The sequence below is a fragment of the Orcinus orca genome, chromosome 3 (assembly GCF_937001465.1).
Source record: "Orcinus orca chromosome 3, mOrcOrc1.1, whole genome shotgun sequence".
Taxonomy (NCBI): domain Eukaryota; kingdom Metazoa; phylum Chordata; class Mammalia; order Artiodactyla; family Delphinidae; genus Orcinus; species Orcinus orca.
The window spans coordinates 126,680,302-126,700,023 of NC_064561.1; the positions used below are offsets into that span (position 1 = coordinate 126,680,302).

At 40.5% G+C, this 19,722-nt stretch overlaps 1 protein-coding gene across 4 annotated transcripts in view; it reads right to left on the reverse strand.

Moving 5' to 3' along the window:
• HEXB (hexosaminidase subunit beta) overlaps positions 1 to 19,722 on the reverse strand; it is a 58,530-nt gene that overhangs the window by 16,696 nt on the left and 22,112 nt on the right. For 3 of the 4 annotated variants that reach the window (XM_049707699.1, XM_033430031.2, XM_004270813.4), the window contains 8 exons: positions 8,277 to 8,378; positions 5,945 to 6,074; positions 4,381 to 4,561; positions 3,604 to 3,690; positions 2,261 to 2,333; positions 1,299 to 1,473; positions 321 to 411; positions 64 to 168 (listed from right to left, as the gene is read on the reverse strand). In XM_049707699.1, coding sequence (XP_049563656.1) covers positions 64 to 168; positions 321 to 411; positions 1,299 to 1,473; positions 2,261 to 2,333; positions 3,604 to 3,690; positions 4,381 to 4,561; positions 5,945 to 6,074; positions 8,277 to 8,378 — 944 coding nt within the window. The remainder of the gene's footprint in view (positions 1 to 63; positions 169 to 320; positions 412 to 1,298; positions 1,474 to 2,260; positions 2,334 to 3,603; positions 3,691 to 4,380; positions 4,562 to 5,944; positions 6,075 to 8,276; positions 8,379 to 19,722) is intronic. The other variant, XM_033430030.2, reaches the window with a different exon arrangement.

The following is a 19,722-nucleotide window of genomic DNA, read 5'->3' on the forward strand; positions in this document are numbered from 1 at the left end:
TCCTCCTAATTAAATCACAGCCTCTTAGGTGACATACATTTTTGAAAAATAAACCTGTCTTACCTGAGCATTCTGCAGCGGTGAACTGTTAGTCTCCTGTAGGCATCCTCTAGGCCTCTGACGTCTTTGTGACTCCAGAGTCTCTCGCCAACAGCACTTGCTCGAGGCCTAAAATTTAAACCACATGTGCCCCAATGTACTTTTCTATTTTCTTAAATAAGCAAACCACATGCTTGGGGAAGTTCCTAGTGGTTTCCAACTTGGGTACAGAAGGAAAACTCAGGCACCTTAATTCAAGTGTTATCACTTAAATTCCATACCATAATCTTGGAGTAAGGTTAGTTGCATCCACATACTCTCCCCATAGACAAGCTTCTCCACCAATGACAAGTTTTTTCTGTTCCTGAGAACCTAGATTAAAATCATTGATGTAAGTTAGGTAGTTGCAACTTGAGGCCTATATACAGAGGCAATGCTGATTTCTATTGTTATCTTAGGGCAACATTTCTCTCCTGTTAATCAGGACCTTAGGAGATGTTCATGGCTGTGGCACAAAAAAAGGTGGCCAACTTTATTGCCACGGCTGACCCCATGGTTCACACAGTATTTGTTAGCATATGTTAACTAATGTAGTAGTTAGGCAGTCTGGTAGTAAAGATACCATTTTATTAAAGAGACTATCTATAGTAATTATGACTTTTTGATTCTCAGAAAATGCTTTTTAGAGATTTTTTAGAGAAACAGTTATGTCAATTCCTAATAGACCTACAGTTTTGAAACTCTTTTAAACAGCAAAATACTATTCCTCAAAGGAAATTTTATATTAAAGTCTGGTGTACAAAAATGGACAAAGTAGAACTGTTTTTAATGAAGGGGGTTTGAGAGTCTGAAGCCCCACCACTCAGACATGCCCACCCCCAAGGATGCCTCCTCCTCAGAACCTGGAAGCCACTGAACAGGACGGGATCCCTGCTTAGGTGTCTTGCATTGGAGAGGCAGCTCAGAGTAGGAGATACAAGGTTAATGCAGTCAGGCATCTTTAAATGCATAGTGATAACAAGTCTTATCAGTGAAAATGGAGAGAAAAATCTAAGGGAATCTACTTTGAAGTTCTTTCATTTAGGGAAGAATGTGGTTTCTTTCATATTGTAATTGATCTGTTTAAGTACACACAAACAAAATCAAGGGTCAAACATAAAAGGGAGGATAGTCGGTAGATGCTACCTAGGTAAGGATTCCCTGGAGGGAGGGTAGGGAAAAAAACCTAACAAATCAAGTAACATGGTTGCTTCACTTACCCTCAAAACTAAGAGGGTCCACGGCATAGTATTTTTTCCAGTCTTGTCCATAACTGATCCAGTCTAAGTACCAAGGAGCAGAAAGGATCACAGGGAAGCCAGCTTCTGTAACTTTACTTTGTTCCTGAGTATAGTCCTCCACTTTCCACACCTGAATTACTGTGCCTGGCGTGAGCTATTAAAGTCACAAATCACAATATATATTATTAGGTCTCGCAACTACAGTAGATGAAATTAAAAGTCCAAGGCATTGTAGCGAAGAAAATAACTTTTAAGATCCTTGAAAAAAGCAGCATTTTCTTTTTTCCCCTTTCTCCTTAGAATTAATATCAAATGCTATTTGTTGTAGGGACTTAGAAGTTTCATCAGCCTTAAGGTTGGATATTTAACCTTTGTCTACATATGATACCATATAGGTGTAATGAATTAAAGGTTTTCATCCCATTTCTACCACACTATTGTACTTACTTTGGAACTCTGAGGATGCCACCAACCCTTCTGGAAAGATAATACTAGTATCTGGACTTGCAAATTCTCAGTTGCCCCCAAAGGAAAATAAAGAATTCTGAGTATGTCAGAGAGAAACGCCATTTAAAATAGAAAGTGTACATTGACAATTTTACTTAAAACTCTCTTAACAGCAGTAAAGACTTATTTATCTGTTTGTTCTGCCCTTCTGAATAAAGGAAGGGTCTTCAGAGTACTTCAATTTGTGACTAAAAATGAGATGGCGGGGGAGGAGGGGAGATGGGGGAGAAAAGGAGGTGGCGGCGCTGAAGAATGAAGTAAATGGAAGAAATCAGATCAGTACCATTATCATTGGTCTCAGTGTTACAGCTCAAATGGAAAGGTAAACTCGTTTCCCCAGCATTACAGGGAAGCTTCATTAGGGTTCCTTCCATCCAAGGAAGTATTAAGTCTCTCATATTATCAAAACCAAATGCAGTCTTAATACTTCTCACCTTGCTTGCATCATCAAAAACTTCTTGCCAGACTATGGAGCTCTTGTTTATGGCTGAAATCATATCCAAAACCCTACCATTGAAAAAAATTACAGTTATTTCAGATCACAAGCTTACCAATATGTGTAAAGAATGCACATTTTTATCCCAAGAACTCCCAACACTGAGAGGTGCCTCTCAGTATAGCACAGCTTTACAGCAGAACTAGCTAAAGCTGGGTGGCGACCCATGTGGTTCCTTCTTTCTAGCACGTGGCTCAGAACCTGACACAGCAGAGGGGTTCAACAGTCAATTGCAGAATGAATGAGCTAAGCATACCCCAAAGAAAGGAAGATGGGACAACTCCTAGGGAAGTGTATAAACAGCAACCTTTGTAATTTCATGGGTATCTTAGAATAAAAGAAACTAGCCTGTGACATCACCTAAATAACTTCCAACAGTGTTGACAATCAATTCACAAATATTTCCTGATGTTCAGACAATGGCAGGTGCTCTGCAGGATAAAAAAATTAGCCTGTATCACACAAAAAGCTGAACAGGAAAAGGCTAGAATCTGGACTTGCTCAATGCAGGAGTTGGCAAGCTATAGCCTGCAGCCTGTTTTTGTATGGCTCGAGCTGAGAATGGTTTTTACACTTGTAAAGCATTGTTTAAAAAAATAAGAGTATGCACACACAAAAAAAGTATGCAACCACATGTGCCCGACGAAATCTCTCATATTTACTGTCTGGCCCTTCAGAGAACAAGTTTACTGCTCCCTAGCATAGAGCAGCACTGTCTGCTAGAACCTGATGCAATGATGGAAATGTTCTATATATGCACTTTCCAGCATGGTAGCCACTAGCCTCATCTAGCTGTTGAACACCTGAAATGTGGCTAATGTGACTGAGGAACTGAATTTTTAATTTTCTTCAATTCTAATTTAAATACAAACAGCCACATGTGGCTGTGGCTACCACACGAGACAGCACAGATATAAAGTAAAAGAAATGCTCCGGCATTGACAAAAGGGACTGAATTCCAGGGGATGGATGGTGACGAAGACTTTGCAGGGCAGCCAGGGCTCTGAGCTGAGTTCTTAGAACAGATGACTGTTATCCTGTGTTTCAACAGTTAATGCAAAAGGATCAGAGTCACCATGTTATTGATTTAAAGAAAATAGTGGCTATTGCTCCCTCCTTTATGATTTTTCATCTATATTTTGTGTAACAAAGAATATAACATCTATACTTTGGCAAGGAGTGGAGAGAAAATGAAAAATAAAGTAGTACTAAATAACAGCTTAAGCTTTTACAAAAGGCATTGATGAAATAAAAACAGAAGTAGGCTTTAAAGTAACTTACGCTTGCATATAGAAAGATTCTAGTTTCTTAAAATTTCTGCCAAAGCCTTTGTCCCTCATGAAATCCTGGATTTCTGGATTGGATGCCCTTAAACAAAAAGTGATCAAAATTTCATTAGAAGTTCAATATGCCCAATCTTTTTCTTTTTTTTTTGGCCGTATGGCACATGGAATCTTAGTTCCCTGACCAGGGATTGAACCCACGCACCTTTCACTGGAAGCGCAGAGTCTTAACCCCTGGACTGCCAGGGAAGTCCCTACCCAATCTTTTTAAAGCAGCATATATCCCTAACATCTTATACACATGTAAAACTATTAAATTCTGTAGAGTAAAATAAACCTAAAAACTTAATTATAAGTTATCTTAGCTTTCCAGTGCAAATAATTTTTTTCTAGAAGCCGATTTCCTAGAAAAATGGTTTTCCCTAACCTCCCGCCTCTCTCCTCCATCTGAGGCTATTTGCAAAGAGGACTTTTACTTGAAAAATCTCTCCCACTTAATCATTACCCTCTTTCACTAAAGCTATTCTTGTTCACTCTTTAGTCTTTTTTTTTAATTCCCATTTCCTTCTGCATCTTAATTCTCCTTCCTAAAAGCTTTTACTTTGTCATACCACCCATATGGACATTCTGCAGAAATCCACCATCTCACGAGTTGTGTTGCCAAGTTAAAACCGTAGAGATGTTACCCCAAATCTTCCCTTTTCATGTGGAGACCTCTACACCTACTTCAGATACAAGTTTTTAGAAATAGGTGGGTTTTAACAAATTTTCATACCAACAATCAAAATCTACTTCATCTCCTCCCAAATGAATGAATTCATCCGGAAACACGGTACTAATTTCTTTGAAAAATTTAGACAGGAAGCTGTAAGTTGTATTCCAAATAGGGTTTATAGGTCCAAAAGCCCCAGATGGATCTTTTCCATTATAACATGGAGTCAGGAGGTCTTTCTGGCCTGGAAGGAAACACAGAGAATCTTTTCTAAAGAAGTATTTCAGTCACAAAGACACGGCTTTGCACATGATTATATTATTTTGTTGAAGCCAAAAGAGATTTTATACAGAAAAAGATAAATGTGTTTACTAAGAGTTATTATAATTTCTTCCAAATAAGAACTGTTTCCTGAATACTATCCCTGTACACCTCTTCTGTTTCCCTTTCCATCAGCCTCTGAGATTTTACCCATTTCAAATATTATCTCAAATATTAATGACTCCCAAATCTAAACCTTGCCCCAATCCTTTTGTCTCGAGCTTCAAACCATATTTCAAAGTCCCTGCTGGACACAATTAGATATTCTAGCTTCACTTCAAATATAATCTAACAAAAACCAAATAGTCTTCCCCAAGCTCCTTCTGTAGCTTCTCCTGATTTTCACATTCTGGTAAGCAAGACACCATCCTCCTAATAAGTCTCTTGTCCCTCTCCTCCTGGAGTCAGTCAGTTACCCAAGTTCTATGGGTTGTATTTCCAGAATGTCTCTCAGTTCTGTATATTATTTTCCATCCCTGCTATCACCATTCTGGTCTAGGACCTTCAATCTCCTCCCCCTTCCAAATCTGTCACTTTCACATAGGATTCCCTTTAGTGTGGCTCCCATCATGTCACTCTTCTACTCTGTAACTTTCACTGGCTTCCGTGTGTCCTGATGAATCCCACATTCCTCACCTAAGCCCTCTACACTACTTTTTCAGACTCATTTCCCACTGTACTCCATGTCTATTCTAATAAACTTACTGCACAATTATAAATGCTAGGTGTGGTGCTATGTGCTTTACATTCATTCTGTAATCTTCAAAAAAAAAATTACACGATAGCTACTGCTAATACTCCCATTTTAGAGATGGGAAAACTGAGGATGAGATGTTCTGACTTGCCCAAGGTCACTCAGTTTATAAACGCCAGAAGCAGGATTCAAATCCAGGCAATCTAGCTCCAGAGCCAGTTCTTAAGCACCCGACAGTACAACTACTCTCTGCTGCACTGTACTCCAGCTAAATTGCCTTTCCTGTTATTCCCTCTACCAGAAACATGAATATATTCTTTGATCTCTCAAAAGCATTTTAAGTGTTACTTCATTCATGTAATGTTTAATTCACTTATGCATTCTACTTGTTATAATCATTTCTTGTTTTCCTTTATCCCTTGTGTTTATACTTTAGGCAATGCCTAGATAGTGACTTGCTCACAACAGACACATAATAGTTACTGAATTACAACTATCAATAGTTTGCACAACCTTTGTGCAAATCACAAGAACAAAATGAGCAAACACCAAGTCATGAGATGCAGGACCTCAAATGTTCATTTTCTGCAACTCATAAAACACGCTCCTTACCTTCTCCCCAAGACTGCGTATGTCCAGGGCTATCAAATTCTGGCAAGATCCGAATCCCTCGTAATCGGGCATATTCAATCACCATACGGACATCGTTTGGAGTATAAACATGAGACGAAGAATAGCTTCCCTGTAAAAGCCATATTTCTTAAAATGTATGAACTGTTTACAGCTCTGTTTGTACTTCAGTATCTGCTGGCAGATTATTCAATTATTACAAAGTATAAAATAGTCTTATGTGATGTTGGATGACTCATTTAAATTACTTGTTTACTGTATCTTAATAAGCTCTCAGCACACTTTGGGTTAATTCCAGATTTACTGATAGGACTGTCTCTCTCTACCAGCACCTCGTTTCAGCAATGTCTACCGTCAGGCTGTTTCAACCTCATGTAACTGTATGACAAAACAGAAATGTTTGAAGTGAAAATTCTGAATACACTGCCCTTGTCAGTTTTAGAATCAAAATTCACACATTATTACAAAGCATAGCTGTTGTCTTTCAAAGTAACTTTAATTACTGTCAGCTTTAAAAATTCCCCGAGATGCTCTGATAAGTGACCTGTTTTTTGTTTTTAAAGATTACCCTTGGTCCTACTATAGGTCCTTGAAAAATTAGAACTCAATATTGGTGGTAACTAAACATAAAGGTCCATTAAAGGTGTTACCATGGCACATTTCTCAAGGTATAAATATATAAATATAAATAAATGCTCAACTTCTAAAAAGTAGTCTTGCCCTACCCCCACCCTCAACATCAAATTTGTACTGAATCAAGACTAGATCTAACTACCAGTTTACAGTAAATACAGGAGACAGAAGAACATATTGACACTGGGAATGCAACCAGCAAAACCCAGACTGTGGGAAACTATAGGACAAACTGAGCTTAGTTTCCTCAATGAAAATAATAAATTATAAGAAAAAAAAAGAGATGGGCAGGGATGGGCAGCTATATATAAAAGAGAACAGACAAGGCTTCCCTGGTGGCGCAGTGGTTGAGAGTCCGCCTGCCGATGCAGGGGACGCAGGTTCGTGCCCCGGTCTGGGAGGATCCCACATGCCACAGAGCGGCTAAGCCCGTGAGCCGTGGACGCTGAGCCTGCACGTCCAGAGCCTGTGCTCCGCAACGGGAAAGGCCACGGCAGTGAGAGGCCCGCGTACCGCAAAAAAAAAAAAAAAAGAGAACAGACATATTAACTGACCACAATGTATGGACCTTATTTGCATCCAAATGCAAATAAATTTTTCTTGAAAAAGGCACTTGGGGAAACATGAATAATGACTGGCTATCTGGATTATTGCTATTTTCTTAGCTGTGATAACGAACTATAACTTTTTAAACAGGCCTTTTTAACCAATAAGATACGATGTCTGGGATTACCTTCAAAATAATGGAGGGGGTATAGGTGATACAAGACTGGCCATTACTTGATTACTGAGGCTAACTGATAAGGAAATGGGAATTCATTAAATTCTACTTCTGTATATGTTTGAAGTTTTCCATATTAAAAGCAAACAACAACAGGAGTGCTGCTAGGATTTCAACCTAAACTACATCAAAGCCCTGGAGAAAGTTCTGGAATTGTGGCCAGAGGACAAAATTTAGGGTCTTGGCTCTGCCTCTTCCTAACTACAACTTTGGATGAGACATACAGCTTCTCTTGGCTGTCAGTGACTGGCCTTGTACTAGAGGGGGATTCAACTAGATGGTATCGAGGCTCACTCCCAGCTTCCCTGGTCTGTAATACAGTGAATCTGAACACTCCTAAGACCACCACTATTTTCCAAGAAGGAGCCGTTATCTGTAAGATTCTGTTTCATATAGTTTTTCGGAGAGAAAAGAAGTTGTCATTTATAGAATTCAAAACAATTCTGTTTGAAACAAATATACAGTTGGACTACTTGGTAAATATAATTACTTAACCTTATGTTAATCACGAATGCTTCAGGTCTGCTACATTCATTAAGGTTTTTAAATTTTTATTTGTATAGCCCCTAGAGATTGTTTACATTTACAATAACATAACAATTACAAAACCACAACAGTTTTGTGGATCTAAAATGCTCAGCAGAAGTCTATTAAAAACATTTAAAACCACAAATACCTTCTTTTTTCTTTTTTGGCCTCACTGACCAGGGATCTAACCCACACCCCCTGCAGTGGAAGCATGGAGTCTTAACCACTGGACCGCCAGGAAAGTCCCCCAAATATCTAACTTTTATACTTCAATTCTATCCATAAGAAGAAACATTTAAGCTGCAAACTTCTAATGAAACTATACCCCAAATTTTTTTTTGTATACCAACAACAATAACATGAAAAACTCACTTTTTTGCTTAATCCAGGAAAAGTGATGCTCTGATAAGGGAAGGACGGGTCATCTACTATGTGCCAGTGGAGCACATTAAACTTATTAAAAGCCATGGCATCCTGCAAGCAAACATGTTAAAAATGTATATACCTTAAAACCACAATGAGATTATCAGCTCACGCTGTCAGAATGGCTATCATCAAAAAGAACACAACAAATGTTGGTGAGGGTGTGGAGAAAAGGGAACCCTTGTACACTGTTAGTGGGAATATAAATTGGTGTAGCCACTGTGGAAAACAGTTTGGAGGTTTCTCAAAAAACTAAAAATAAAGCTACCATATGACCCAGCAATCCCCACTCACTCCTGGGTATACATACCTGAAAAAAACACTAATTTGAAAAGATACATGCACCCCAATATTCGTAGCGGCATTATTTACAATTGCCAAGATGTGGAAGCAAGCTACGTATCCATCAACAGATGAATGGACAAAGATGTGGTGTATATATATACAATGGAATACTATTCAGCAATAAAAAAAAAATTTTGCTGTCTGCAACAAGATGGATGGACTTGGAGGGCATTATGCTAAGTAAAGTAAGTCAGACAGAAAGATATGTATGATATCACTTATATGTGGAATCTAAAAAATACAACTAGTGAATAACAAAAATGGAAGCAGATTCACAGATAAAGAGAACAAACCCAGTGGGGAGAGAAGGAAAAAAAAATTACCACAGATATATTATACAATCCAATTTACTTATCTGCATCCAGGATTATTTCCAATGTGTCTGTTTCCTTTTAAAATTTTTTCAACAAGGGTGAAGAAATATGTGTTGATGTGAAGAAATATAAATTCCTTATCTTCTTTACATGGCATGTTGCTTTTCAAAAAGCCTATACAGAATTCTTATTTATTCTAAACAGTAAGCTATAATAACTTTGCCCTATGGGAAGGGAGCAAGCTTCTAAATTTCCAGTAAGTATTTAGGGGTTAGCCAAGAATGGAAAACAGCTCTTGGCTACCACTACTACTGTGTTTCGGAATGCAGCAGAGGAAAAATGGGGCTTGTAATTCCCACAATTCTGAGATTTGAGTGCCAACCCTTCCTTACAGATGAAAGAAATTCAGTACACACACAGTACAGTTCTAATTAAAATTCTCAAATTTGGGGGGAAATTGACATTGATTTTATGTATACTCTGGAGGAATAAACAATATGCATATAAAATATAAAAGACTATATGAAGAAGATGAAAAAATGGTAAGGGGAGAGACTTGCCCTATCAGAGAATCAAAACTTATAGCCTCCCTTCTCCTTATGATGTGGCCAAGATGGCAGAGCAGGAAGACCCTCCTGCTCACCTCCTGCCACAGACACACCAAAATTACAACTATTAACAGAGCAATTATTGATGAGAATGACCACCTGAAAACTAGCAGAAAAGATTTTTCCACAACTAACAGTATAAAGAAGAAACCACAAGGAGAGACCCACACCCCAGACTACGTGACCCACAAATGGGAGGATATCACAGTTGCAGAGGTTCTCCCCAAGGGGTGAGGAATCTGAGCCCACATCAGGCTCTGTAGCCTGGGGTCCAACACCAGGAAAACGAGCCCCCCAAAACATCTGGCTTTGAAGGACAGCAGGGCTTGCATATGGATGAGCTGGCAGGCTTAGGAAACAGATTGTGCTCTTAAAAAGCATATGTAGATTCCTCCTCCAGTGTGGGAGGACGAGGAGTTCGCATCTCCCCACAACTAGGGCACCTGGCAGATGTTGGTGGGGGACCTCGATACCCAAGGAGATGGGAGGAACCCCCGAGCAACCGGGTAGGACATGTGGGGGAGAGTGAGGGGGGAGGAGAAGTGGAGGCCGGACAGGACAGGCACCCCTGAGGGGTGGATGGGAGAGGGCAGGGGTTCCCACACCTGGAGGGACCCTCAGGGGCTTGGAGGATCAGTGGGGAGCGTGCCTAGTGTTTCCCTGCCCAATCAGGTCTGGGTAAGCCTGCTGGGCTCCCGGGCCAGGGCCTCCACTCTCTGAGGCCCCCTCCAGGCTGCGAGGTTCCTAGTGGTGTAGGACAGAGGCGGGAAGGGGCCCTCTGGAATCGGAGGATCAGGGGAGATGCGGAAGGCGTTTCCCCCACCCACTCAGGCCCTGGGAAGCCTGCTGGGCTCCTGGGCCTGGTCCTCTGTTCTCCAGGGCCTCCTTGGGCCTCACAGGTCCTAGGGGTGTGGGAGGGAGGGAGGAGCGGGGAAGAGGAGGCCGATGGTGGCGGGGGGAACCCCCAGGACCAGAGGATCAGGGGAGGCCCAGCGGGCATTTCCCCTGCCCACTCGGGCCCAGGGAGCCTGCTGGAGTCCCAGACCTGGTCCACCGCCCTCAAGGCCAGAGGCACCCCTGGGCCCCTCCTGCTGCATAGAACCTAAGCTTCACCCCCGAAGGGCCTTTTCAGCCCAGTGGGTCCTAAGCATAGGCCCTGCCCACCAACTAAACCCTGCCTCCCACAGCCAAGGCCTTTTCCAGCTTTTTGTTTCCTCCTCTTTTTTTGCTTTTTTACTTTCCAGTTGTTGTTTCACCCGTATTTTTGTATGTTTATTTTTTTCTAACGTATTTCTTAGTTTTCTAATCTTATTTTCTTTTTTACTCTGTTATTCTTCAGCTCCTTTTTTTTTTTTGCCACCCTGCATGGCCTGCAGGATCTTGGTTCACAAGCTGGGGGTCGTCCCTGAGCTCCTGTGGTGGGAGCTCCAAGTCTGAACCACTGGACCAACAGAGGACCTCAGACCCCAGAGAATAACTCACTGGAGTGAGGTCTCTCAGAGGTCCTCACCTTGGCACCAGGACTCAGCTCTACCCAATAGCCTACAAACTCCAGTGCTGGAAACCTCAGGCTAAACAACCAGTAACATAGGAACACAATCCCACCCCAGAAAAAAAAAAATGAGATGACAAAAAAATATGTCACAGATGAAGGAGCAAGGTAGAAACCTACAAGACCAAATAAATGAAGAGGAAATAGGCAACCGACCTGAAAAAGAATTCAGAGTAATGTCAGTAAAGATGATCCAGAATCTCGGAAACAGAATGGAGGCATGGATTGAGAAACTACAAGAAATGTTTAACAAAGATCTAGAAGAACTAAACAAATAAACAGAGATGAACAACACAATAACTGAAATGAAAAATACACTAGAAGGCATCAATAACAAAATAACTGAGGCAAAAGAACGAATAAGTGAACTAGAAGACAGAATGGTGGAAATAACTGCCAAGGAGCAGAATCAAGAAAAAGGAATGAAAAGAACTGAAGACAATCTCAGAGAACTCTGGGACAACACTGAACACACCAACATTCGATTTACAGGGGTCCCAGAAAAAGAAGAGAAAAAGAAAGGGTCTGAGAAAATATTCTAAGAGATTATAGTGGAAAACTTTCCCAACATGGGAAAGGAAATAATCACCCAAGTCCAGGAAGCACAGAGAGTCCCATACAGGATAAACCCTAGGAAAAACACACCAAGACACACGTAATCAAACAAACAAAAATTAAATTCAAAGAAGAAGTATTAAAAGCAGCAAGGGAAAAGGAAAATATAACATACAAAGGAATCCCCACAAAGTTATCAGCTGATTTTTCAGGAGAAACTCTGCAGGCCAGAAGGGAGTGGCAGGATATACTTAAAGTGATGAAAGACAAAAACCTACAGCCAAGATTACTCTACCCAGCAAGGATCTCATTCAAATTTGACAGAGAAATCAAAAGCTTTACAAACAAGCAAAAACTAAGAGAATTCAGCACCACCAAACCAGCTTTACAACAAATGCTAAAGGAACTTCTCTAGGCAAAAAACACGAGAGAAGAAAAGGACCCAGAAAACAAACCCAAAACAATTAAGAAAATGGTAATAGGAACATACATATCAATAATAACCTTGAATATAAATGGATTAAATGCTCCAACCAAAAGACACAGACTGGCTGAATGGATACAAAAACAAGACCCATATATATGCTGTCTACAAGAGACCCACTTCAGACCTAGGGACACATACAGGTTGAAACTGAAGGGATGGAAAAAAGATATTCCATGCAAATGGAAATCAAGACAGCTGGAGTAGTAATAATCTTATCAGATAAAACAGACTTTAAAATAAAGACTGTTACAAGAGATAAGAAAGGATACTACATAATGATCAAGGGATCAATCCAAGAAGAAGACATAACAATTATAAATATTTACGCACCCAACATAGGAGCACCTCAATACATAAGGCAAATGCTAACAAGCATAAAAGGGGAAAGAGACAGTAACACAATAAGAGTAGTGAATTTTAACACCCCACTTACACCAATGGACAAATCGTCCAAACAAAATATATAAGGAAGCACAAGGTTTAAATGACACAACAGACCAGACAGATTTAATTAATATTTATAGGACATTCCACCTGAAAGTGGCAGAATACACTTTCTTCTCAAGTGCACAGGGAACATTCTCCAGGATAGATCACACCTTGGGTCACAAATCAAGCCTCAGGAAATTTAAGAAAACTGAAATCATATCAAGCATCTTTTCTGACCACAATGCTATGAAACTGGAAATCAATTACAGGAAAAAAACTGTAAAAAACACAAACATATGGAGGCTAAACAGTGCACTACTAAATAACCAAGAGATCACTGAAGAAATCAAAGGAGAAATTAAAAATTACATAGAAACAAATGACAATGAAAACACGACAACCCAAAAACCTATGGGACACAGCAAAAGCAGTTTTAAGAGGGAAGTTTATAGCAATTCAATCTCACCTCAAGAAACAAAAAAATCCCAAATAAACAATCTAAACTTACACCTAAAGCAACTAGAGAAAGAACAAAGAAAACCCAAAGTTAGTAGAAGGAAAGAAATCATAAAGATCAGAATAGAAATAAGTGAAATAGAAACAAAGAAAACAATAGCACAGAAAAATAAAACTAAAAGTTGGTTCTTTGAGAAGAAAAACAAAATTGATAAACCTTTAGCCAGGCTCATCAAGAAAAAAAAGGAGAGGATGCAAATCAATAAAACTAGAAATGAAAAAGGAGAAATCACAACTGACACCAGAGAAATACAAAGGATTATAAGAGATTACTACAAACAACTATATGCTAATAAAATGGACAACCACGAAGAAATGGACAAATTCTTGGAAAGGTACAATTTTCCAAAGACTAAACCAGGAAGAATTAGAAAATATAAACAGACCAATCACAAGTAATGAAATTGAAACTATAATTAAAAATCTTCCAACAAAGTCCAGGACCAGATGGATTCACAGGTGAATTCTATCAAACATTTACAGAAGAGCTAACACCTATCCTTCTCAAACTCTTCAAAAAACTGCAGAGGGAAGAACACTCCCAAATTCATTCTACGAGGCCACCATCACCCTGATACCCAAACCAGACAAAGATATAAAAAAAAATTACCGATCAACATCACTGATGAACATAGATGCAAAAATCCTCAACAAAATACTAGCAAACAGAATCCAACAACACATTAAAAGTATACACCATGATCAAGTGGGATTTATCCCAGGAATGCAAGGATTCTTCAATATACACAAACCAATCCATGTGATACACCATATTAGTAAATTAAAGAATAAAAACCACATGATCATCTTAATAAATGCAGAAAAAGCTTTTGACAAAATTTAACACCCATTTATGATAAAAACTCTCCATAAAATGGCCATAGAGGCAACCTACCTCAACATAATAAAAGCCATATTTGACAAACCCACAGCAAACACCTTTCTTAATGGTGAAAAACTGAAAGCATTTCCACTACGATCAGGAACAAGACAAGGATGTCCACTCTCGCCACTCTTATTCAATGTAGTTTTGGAGGTCCTAGCCATGGCAATCAGAGAAGAAAAAGAAATAAAAGGGATACAAATTGGAAAAGAAGTAAAACTCTCACTGTTTGCAGATGACATGATACTACACATAGAAAATCCTAAAGATGCCACCAGAAAACTACTAGAACTAATCAATGATTTTGGTAAGGTTGCAGGATATAAAATTAATGCACAGAAATCTCTTACATTCCTATACACTAACAACAAAAAAATCAGAAAAAGAAATTAAGGAAACAATCCCATTTACTATCATGACAAAAAGAACAAAATACCTAGGAATAAACCTACCTAAGGAGGCAAAAGACTTATACTCAGAAAATGATAAAACACTGATGAAAGAAATCAAAGATGACATAAACAGATAGAGAAACATACCATGTTCTTGGACTGGAAGAATCAATATTTTGAAAATGACTATACTACCCAAAGAAATCTGCAGATTAAATTCAATCCCTATCAAACTACCAATGGCATTCTTCAAAGAACTAGAACAAAATTTTACAATTTGTATGGAAACACAAAAGACACCAAACAGCCAGAGCAATCTTGAGAAAGAAAAGGAGCTGGAGGCATCAGGCTCCCCGATTTCAACGTATACTACAAAGCTACAGTAATCAAGACAGTGTGGTACTGGCACAAAATGAGACATATAGATCAATGGAACAAGATAGAAAGCCCAGAGATAAACCCACAGACATATGGCCACCTTATTTATGACAAAGGAGGCAAGAACATATGATGGAGAAGAGACAGCCTCTTGAATAAGTGGTGCTGGGAAAACTGGATAGATACATGTAAAAGAATGAAATTAGAACGCTACCTAACACCATACACAAAAATAAACTCAAAATGCATTAAAGACCTAAATGTAAGACCAGACACTATAAAACTCTTAGAGGAAAACATAGGAAAAACACTCTTTGACATAAATCATAGCAAGATCTTTTTTGACCCACCTCCTAAAGTAATGAAAGAAAAAACAAAAATAAACAAATGGTACCTAATGAAACTTAAAAGCTTTTGCACAGCAAAGGAAACCATAAACAACCGAAAAGACAACCCTCAGAATGGGAGAAAATATTTGCAAATAAAGCAACTGACAAAGGATTAATCTCCAAAATATACAAACAGCTCATGGAGCTCAACAGCAAAAAAACAACCCAATTTAAAAATGGGCGGGGCTTCCCAGGTGGCGCAATGATTGAGAGTCCACCTGCAGATGCAGGGGACACGGGTTCGTGCCCCGGTCCGGGAAGATCCCACATGCCACAGAGCGGCTAGGCCCGTGAGCCATGGCCGCTGAGCCTGCGCGTCCGAAGCCTGTGCTCCACAACAGGAGAGGCCACAACAGTAAGAGGCCCGCATACCGCAAAAAATAAAATAAAAAATGGGCGGAAGACCTAAATAGACATTTCTCCAAAGAAGACATACAGATGGCCAAGAGGCACATGAAAAGATGCTCAACATCACTAATTATTAGAGAAATGCAAATCAAAACTACAATGAGGTATATCACCTCACACCAGTCAGAATGGCCACCATCAAACGCTGGAGAGGGTGTGGAGAAAAGGGAACCCTTTTGCACACTGGTGGGAATGTAAATTGATATAGCCACTATAGAGAACAGTATGGAGGTTCCTTAAAAAACTAAAAATAGAACTACCATACCACCCAGCAATCCCACTACTGGGCATATACCCTGAGAAAACCATAATTCAAAAGGACACATGTACCCCAATGTTCACTGCAGCACTATTTACAATAGCCAGGACATGTAAACAACCTAAATGTCCAACAACAGATGAACGGATAAAGAAGATGTGGTACATATATACAATGGAATATTACTCAGCCATAAAAAGTAACGAAATTGGGTCATTTGTAGAGACGTGAATGGACCTAGAGTCTGTGATACAGAGTGAAGTAAGCCAGAAAGAGAAAACCAAATATCATATATTAACACATATATATGGAATCTAGAAAAAATGGTACAAATGAACCTATTTGTAGGGCAGGAATAGAGTCGTAGACATAGAGAACAGACATGTGGACATAGGGAGGGGAAAGGGATGGTGTGACAAATTGGGAGATTAGGTTTGACATAAATACACTACCATGTGTAAAACATAGCTAGTGGGAACCTGCTGTATAGCATAGAGGGCTCAGCTCGGTGGTCTGTGATGTCCTAGATGGGTGGGATGGGGAGGGCAGGAGGGAGATCCAAGAGGGAGGGGATATGGGTATACATGTGGCTGATTTGCTTCGTTGCACAGCAGAAGCTAACACAACATTGTAAAATATTTATCCTCCAATTAAAAAACAAAACAAAACACATTTAAAACCTTACAGGCTCTGAGTCCCAAGTCAGAGGCAGTAATTTGTAAGGAAGGAGCCTGGGTCAGACCCACTTGCTGATCTAGCCTCTCAGAGAGGCAGGAGACAACTGGGACTCCCCCCTGGGAACAAAGACACTGGAGAGAACCACTTCAGGGAGCTTGTTGTACCACGAGGACAGTGGTGCTGTCAAGTGCTATCTTGGAGTCCTCCCTCTAGACTATCAGCACCAGGGGCTTACTTGCCCACCAACAGGCCAGCACCAGTCCCAGGAACCCTGGTCCCCATAGCCAGCTGCCCCAAGACCCAGCTCTGCCCACCCACAGGGCAGCAGCCACCATAGGAGGTGGGGCCTGACAGCCAACTGGTCCAGGGGCCAGCCCTACCTACCAGTGTACTCGTAGTAGTCAGCCGTACCACAACAGAAGGGCCCACGCAGCCCACATAGGGGACACCCCTAGAGGTGGCTCTGGTGACCACAGAGGAGTGCACTGCTGGGCCCCATAGGACATCTCCTACATAAGGCCACTTCTGCAATATTGAGAAATGTAGCTGACCTACCTAATACACAGAAATAAACAGAGAATTAGGCAAAATATGGACACAGAGGAATATGTTCTAAACAAAGGAACAAGACAAAACTCCAGAAAAGGAACTAAACGAAGTAGAGAGAAGCAATCTACCCAAAAAAGAGTTCAAGGTAATGATCATAAAGATGCTCACTGCACCTAAGAATGAATGAACACAGAACTTTAATAGACAGTTGGAAAACAAAGATGAACCAAAAAGCTGCAGAATATAGTAAATGAAATCTAAAATACACTACATGGAATCAATAATAGATTTGTAGATAGAGAGGAACAGATCAGCAAACTAGAAGACAGAGTAGTGGAAATCGGCCAAGTTGAACAGAAAAAATTTTTAAATGAGGATAGTGTAAGAGACCTCTGGGACAACATCAAGGATAATAACATACACACTATAGGGGTCCCAGAAGGAGAAGAGAGACAGGGGCAGAGAATGTATTTCAGAAATAATAGCTGAAAACTTCCCTAATCTGGAAAAAAACACCAGACATACAGTCCAGGAAGACAGAGAATCAAACAGGGTCACCCAAAGACAACCACACTGAAATACACTGCAATTAAAATGGCAAAAATTAAGGACAGAGAATCTGAAAAGCAGCCAGAGAAAAGCAACTAGTTACTTCCCAGGGAACTCCCGTAAGACTGTCAGCTGACTTTTCAGAAGAAGCTGTGCAGGCCAGAAGGAGTGGCATGACATATTCAGTGATGAAAGGTAAAAACCTTACAACCAAGAATATTCTACCCAGCAAGACTATCATTCAAAGTTGAAGGAGAGAGAGAGTTCTACAGACAAGTGAAAACTAAAAGAGTTCAACACCACGAAACCAACTTTACAAGAAATGTTAAAAAGACTTTTCTAAGCAGAAAAGACCACAACTAGCGAGCCGCGGCTAAAAGCATGGACCCCAGGGATGGGCAGGAGACACTAAGACTGCTGCTGCTGCCACCAAGGGGCCTGTGTGCGAGCACAGGTCACTACCCACACCCCTTTTCCGCGGAGCCTGTGCAGCCCACCACTGCCAGGTTCCCGGGATCCAGGGACAACTTACCCGGGAGAACGCACAGCGGGCCTCAGGCTGGTGCAACGTCACGCTGGCCTCTGCCGCCGCAGGCCCGCCCGGCACGCAGTGCCCCTCCCTCCCCCCCAGCCTGAGTGCGCCAGAGCCCCCGAATCAGCGGCTCCTTTAACCCCGTCCTGTCTGAGCAAAAAACAGACGCCCTCCAGCGACCTACACGCAGAGGCAGGGCCAAATCCAAAGCTGAGCCCCTGGGAGCTGTGAGAACAAAGAAGAGAAAGGGAAATCTCTCCCAGCAGCCTCAGAAATAGCGGATTAAGGCTCCACAATCAACTTGATGTACCCTGCATCTGTGGAATACATAAATACACAACGAATCATCCCAAATTGAGGAGGTGGGCTTCAAGAGCAAGATCTATGATATTTTCCCCTTTTCCTCTTTTTGTGAATATGTATGTGTATGCCTCTGTGTGAGATCTTCTCTGTATAGTTTTGCTTCCACCATTTGTCCTAGGGTTCTATCCGTCCATGGTATTTTTTAAAATTTTTTTCTTAATAATTAATTATAATTTTAACAACTTTATTATACTTTACCTTCTTTTCTTTTTCTTTCTTTCTTTCCTTCCTTCCTTCCTTCCTTCCTTCCCTCCTGCCTTCCTTCCTTCCCTTCTTTCTTTCTCTCTTCATACTTTTACTAATTCTCTCTACTTTTTCTCCCTTTTATTCTGAGCCGTGTGGATGAAAGGCTCTTGGTGGTCCAGCCAGGAGTCAGGGCTCTGCCTCTGCGGTAGGAGAGCCAACTTCAGGACACTGGTCAACAAGAGACCTCCCAGCTCCACATAATATCAAATGGCGAAAATCTCCCAGAGACCTCCATCTTAACACCAGCACCCAGCTTCACTCAACGACCAGCAAGCTACAGTGCTGGACAACCTATGCCAAACAAATAGCAAAACAGGAACACAACCCCACCCATTAGCAGAGAGGCTGCCTAAAATCATAATAAGGCCACAGACACCCAAAAACACACCACCAGACGTGAACCTGCCCACTAGAGAGACAAGATCCAGCCTCATCCACCACAACACAGGCACTAGTTCCCTCCACCAGGAAGCCTACACAACCCACTGAACAAACCTTAGCCACTGGAGACAGACATCAAAAACAGTGGGAACTACGAACCTGCAGCCTGCAAAAAGGAGACCCCAAACACAGTAAGATAAGCAAAATGAGAAGACAGAAAAACACACAGCAGATAAAGGAGCAAGATAAAAATGCACCAGACCTAACAAATGAAGAGGAAATAGACAGTCTACCTGAAAAAGAATTCAGAATAATGATAGTAAGGATGATCCGAAATCTTGGAAATAGAATGGACAAAATGCAAGAAACAGTTAACAAGGACCTAGAAGAAATAAAGATGAAACAAGCAATGATGAACAACACAATAAATGAAATTAAAAGTACTTTAGATGGGATCAATAGCAGAATAACTGAGGCAGAAGAACGGATAAGTGACCTGGAAGATAAAATAGTGGAAATAACTACTGCAGAGCAGAATAAAGAAAAAAGAATGAAAAGAACTGAGGACAGTCCCAGAGACCT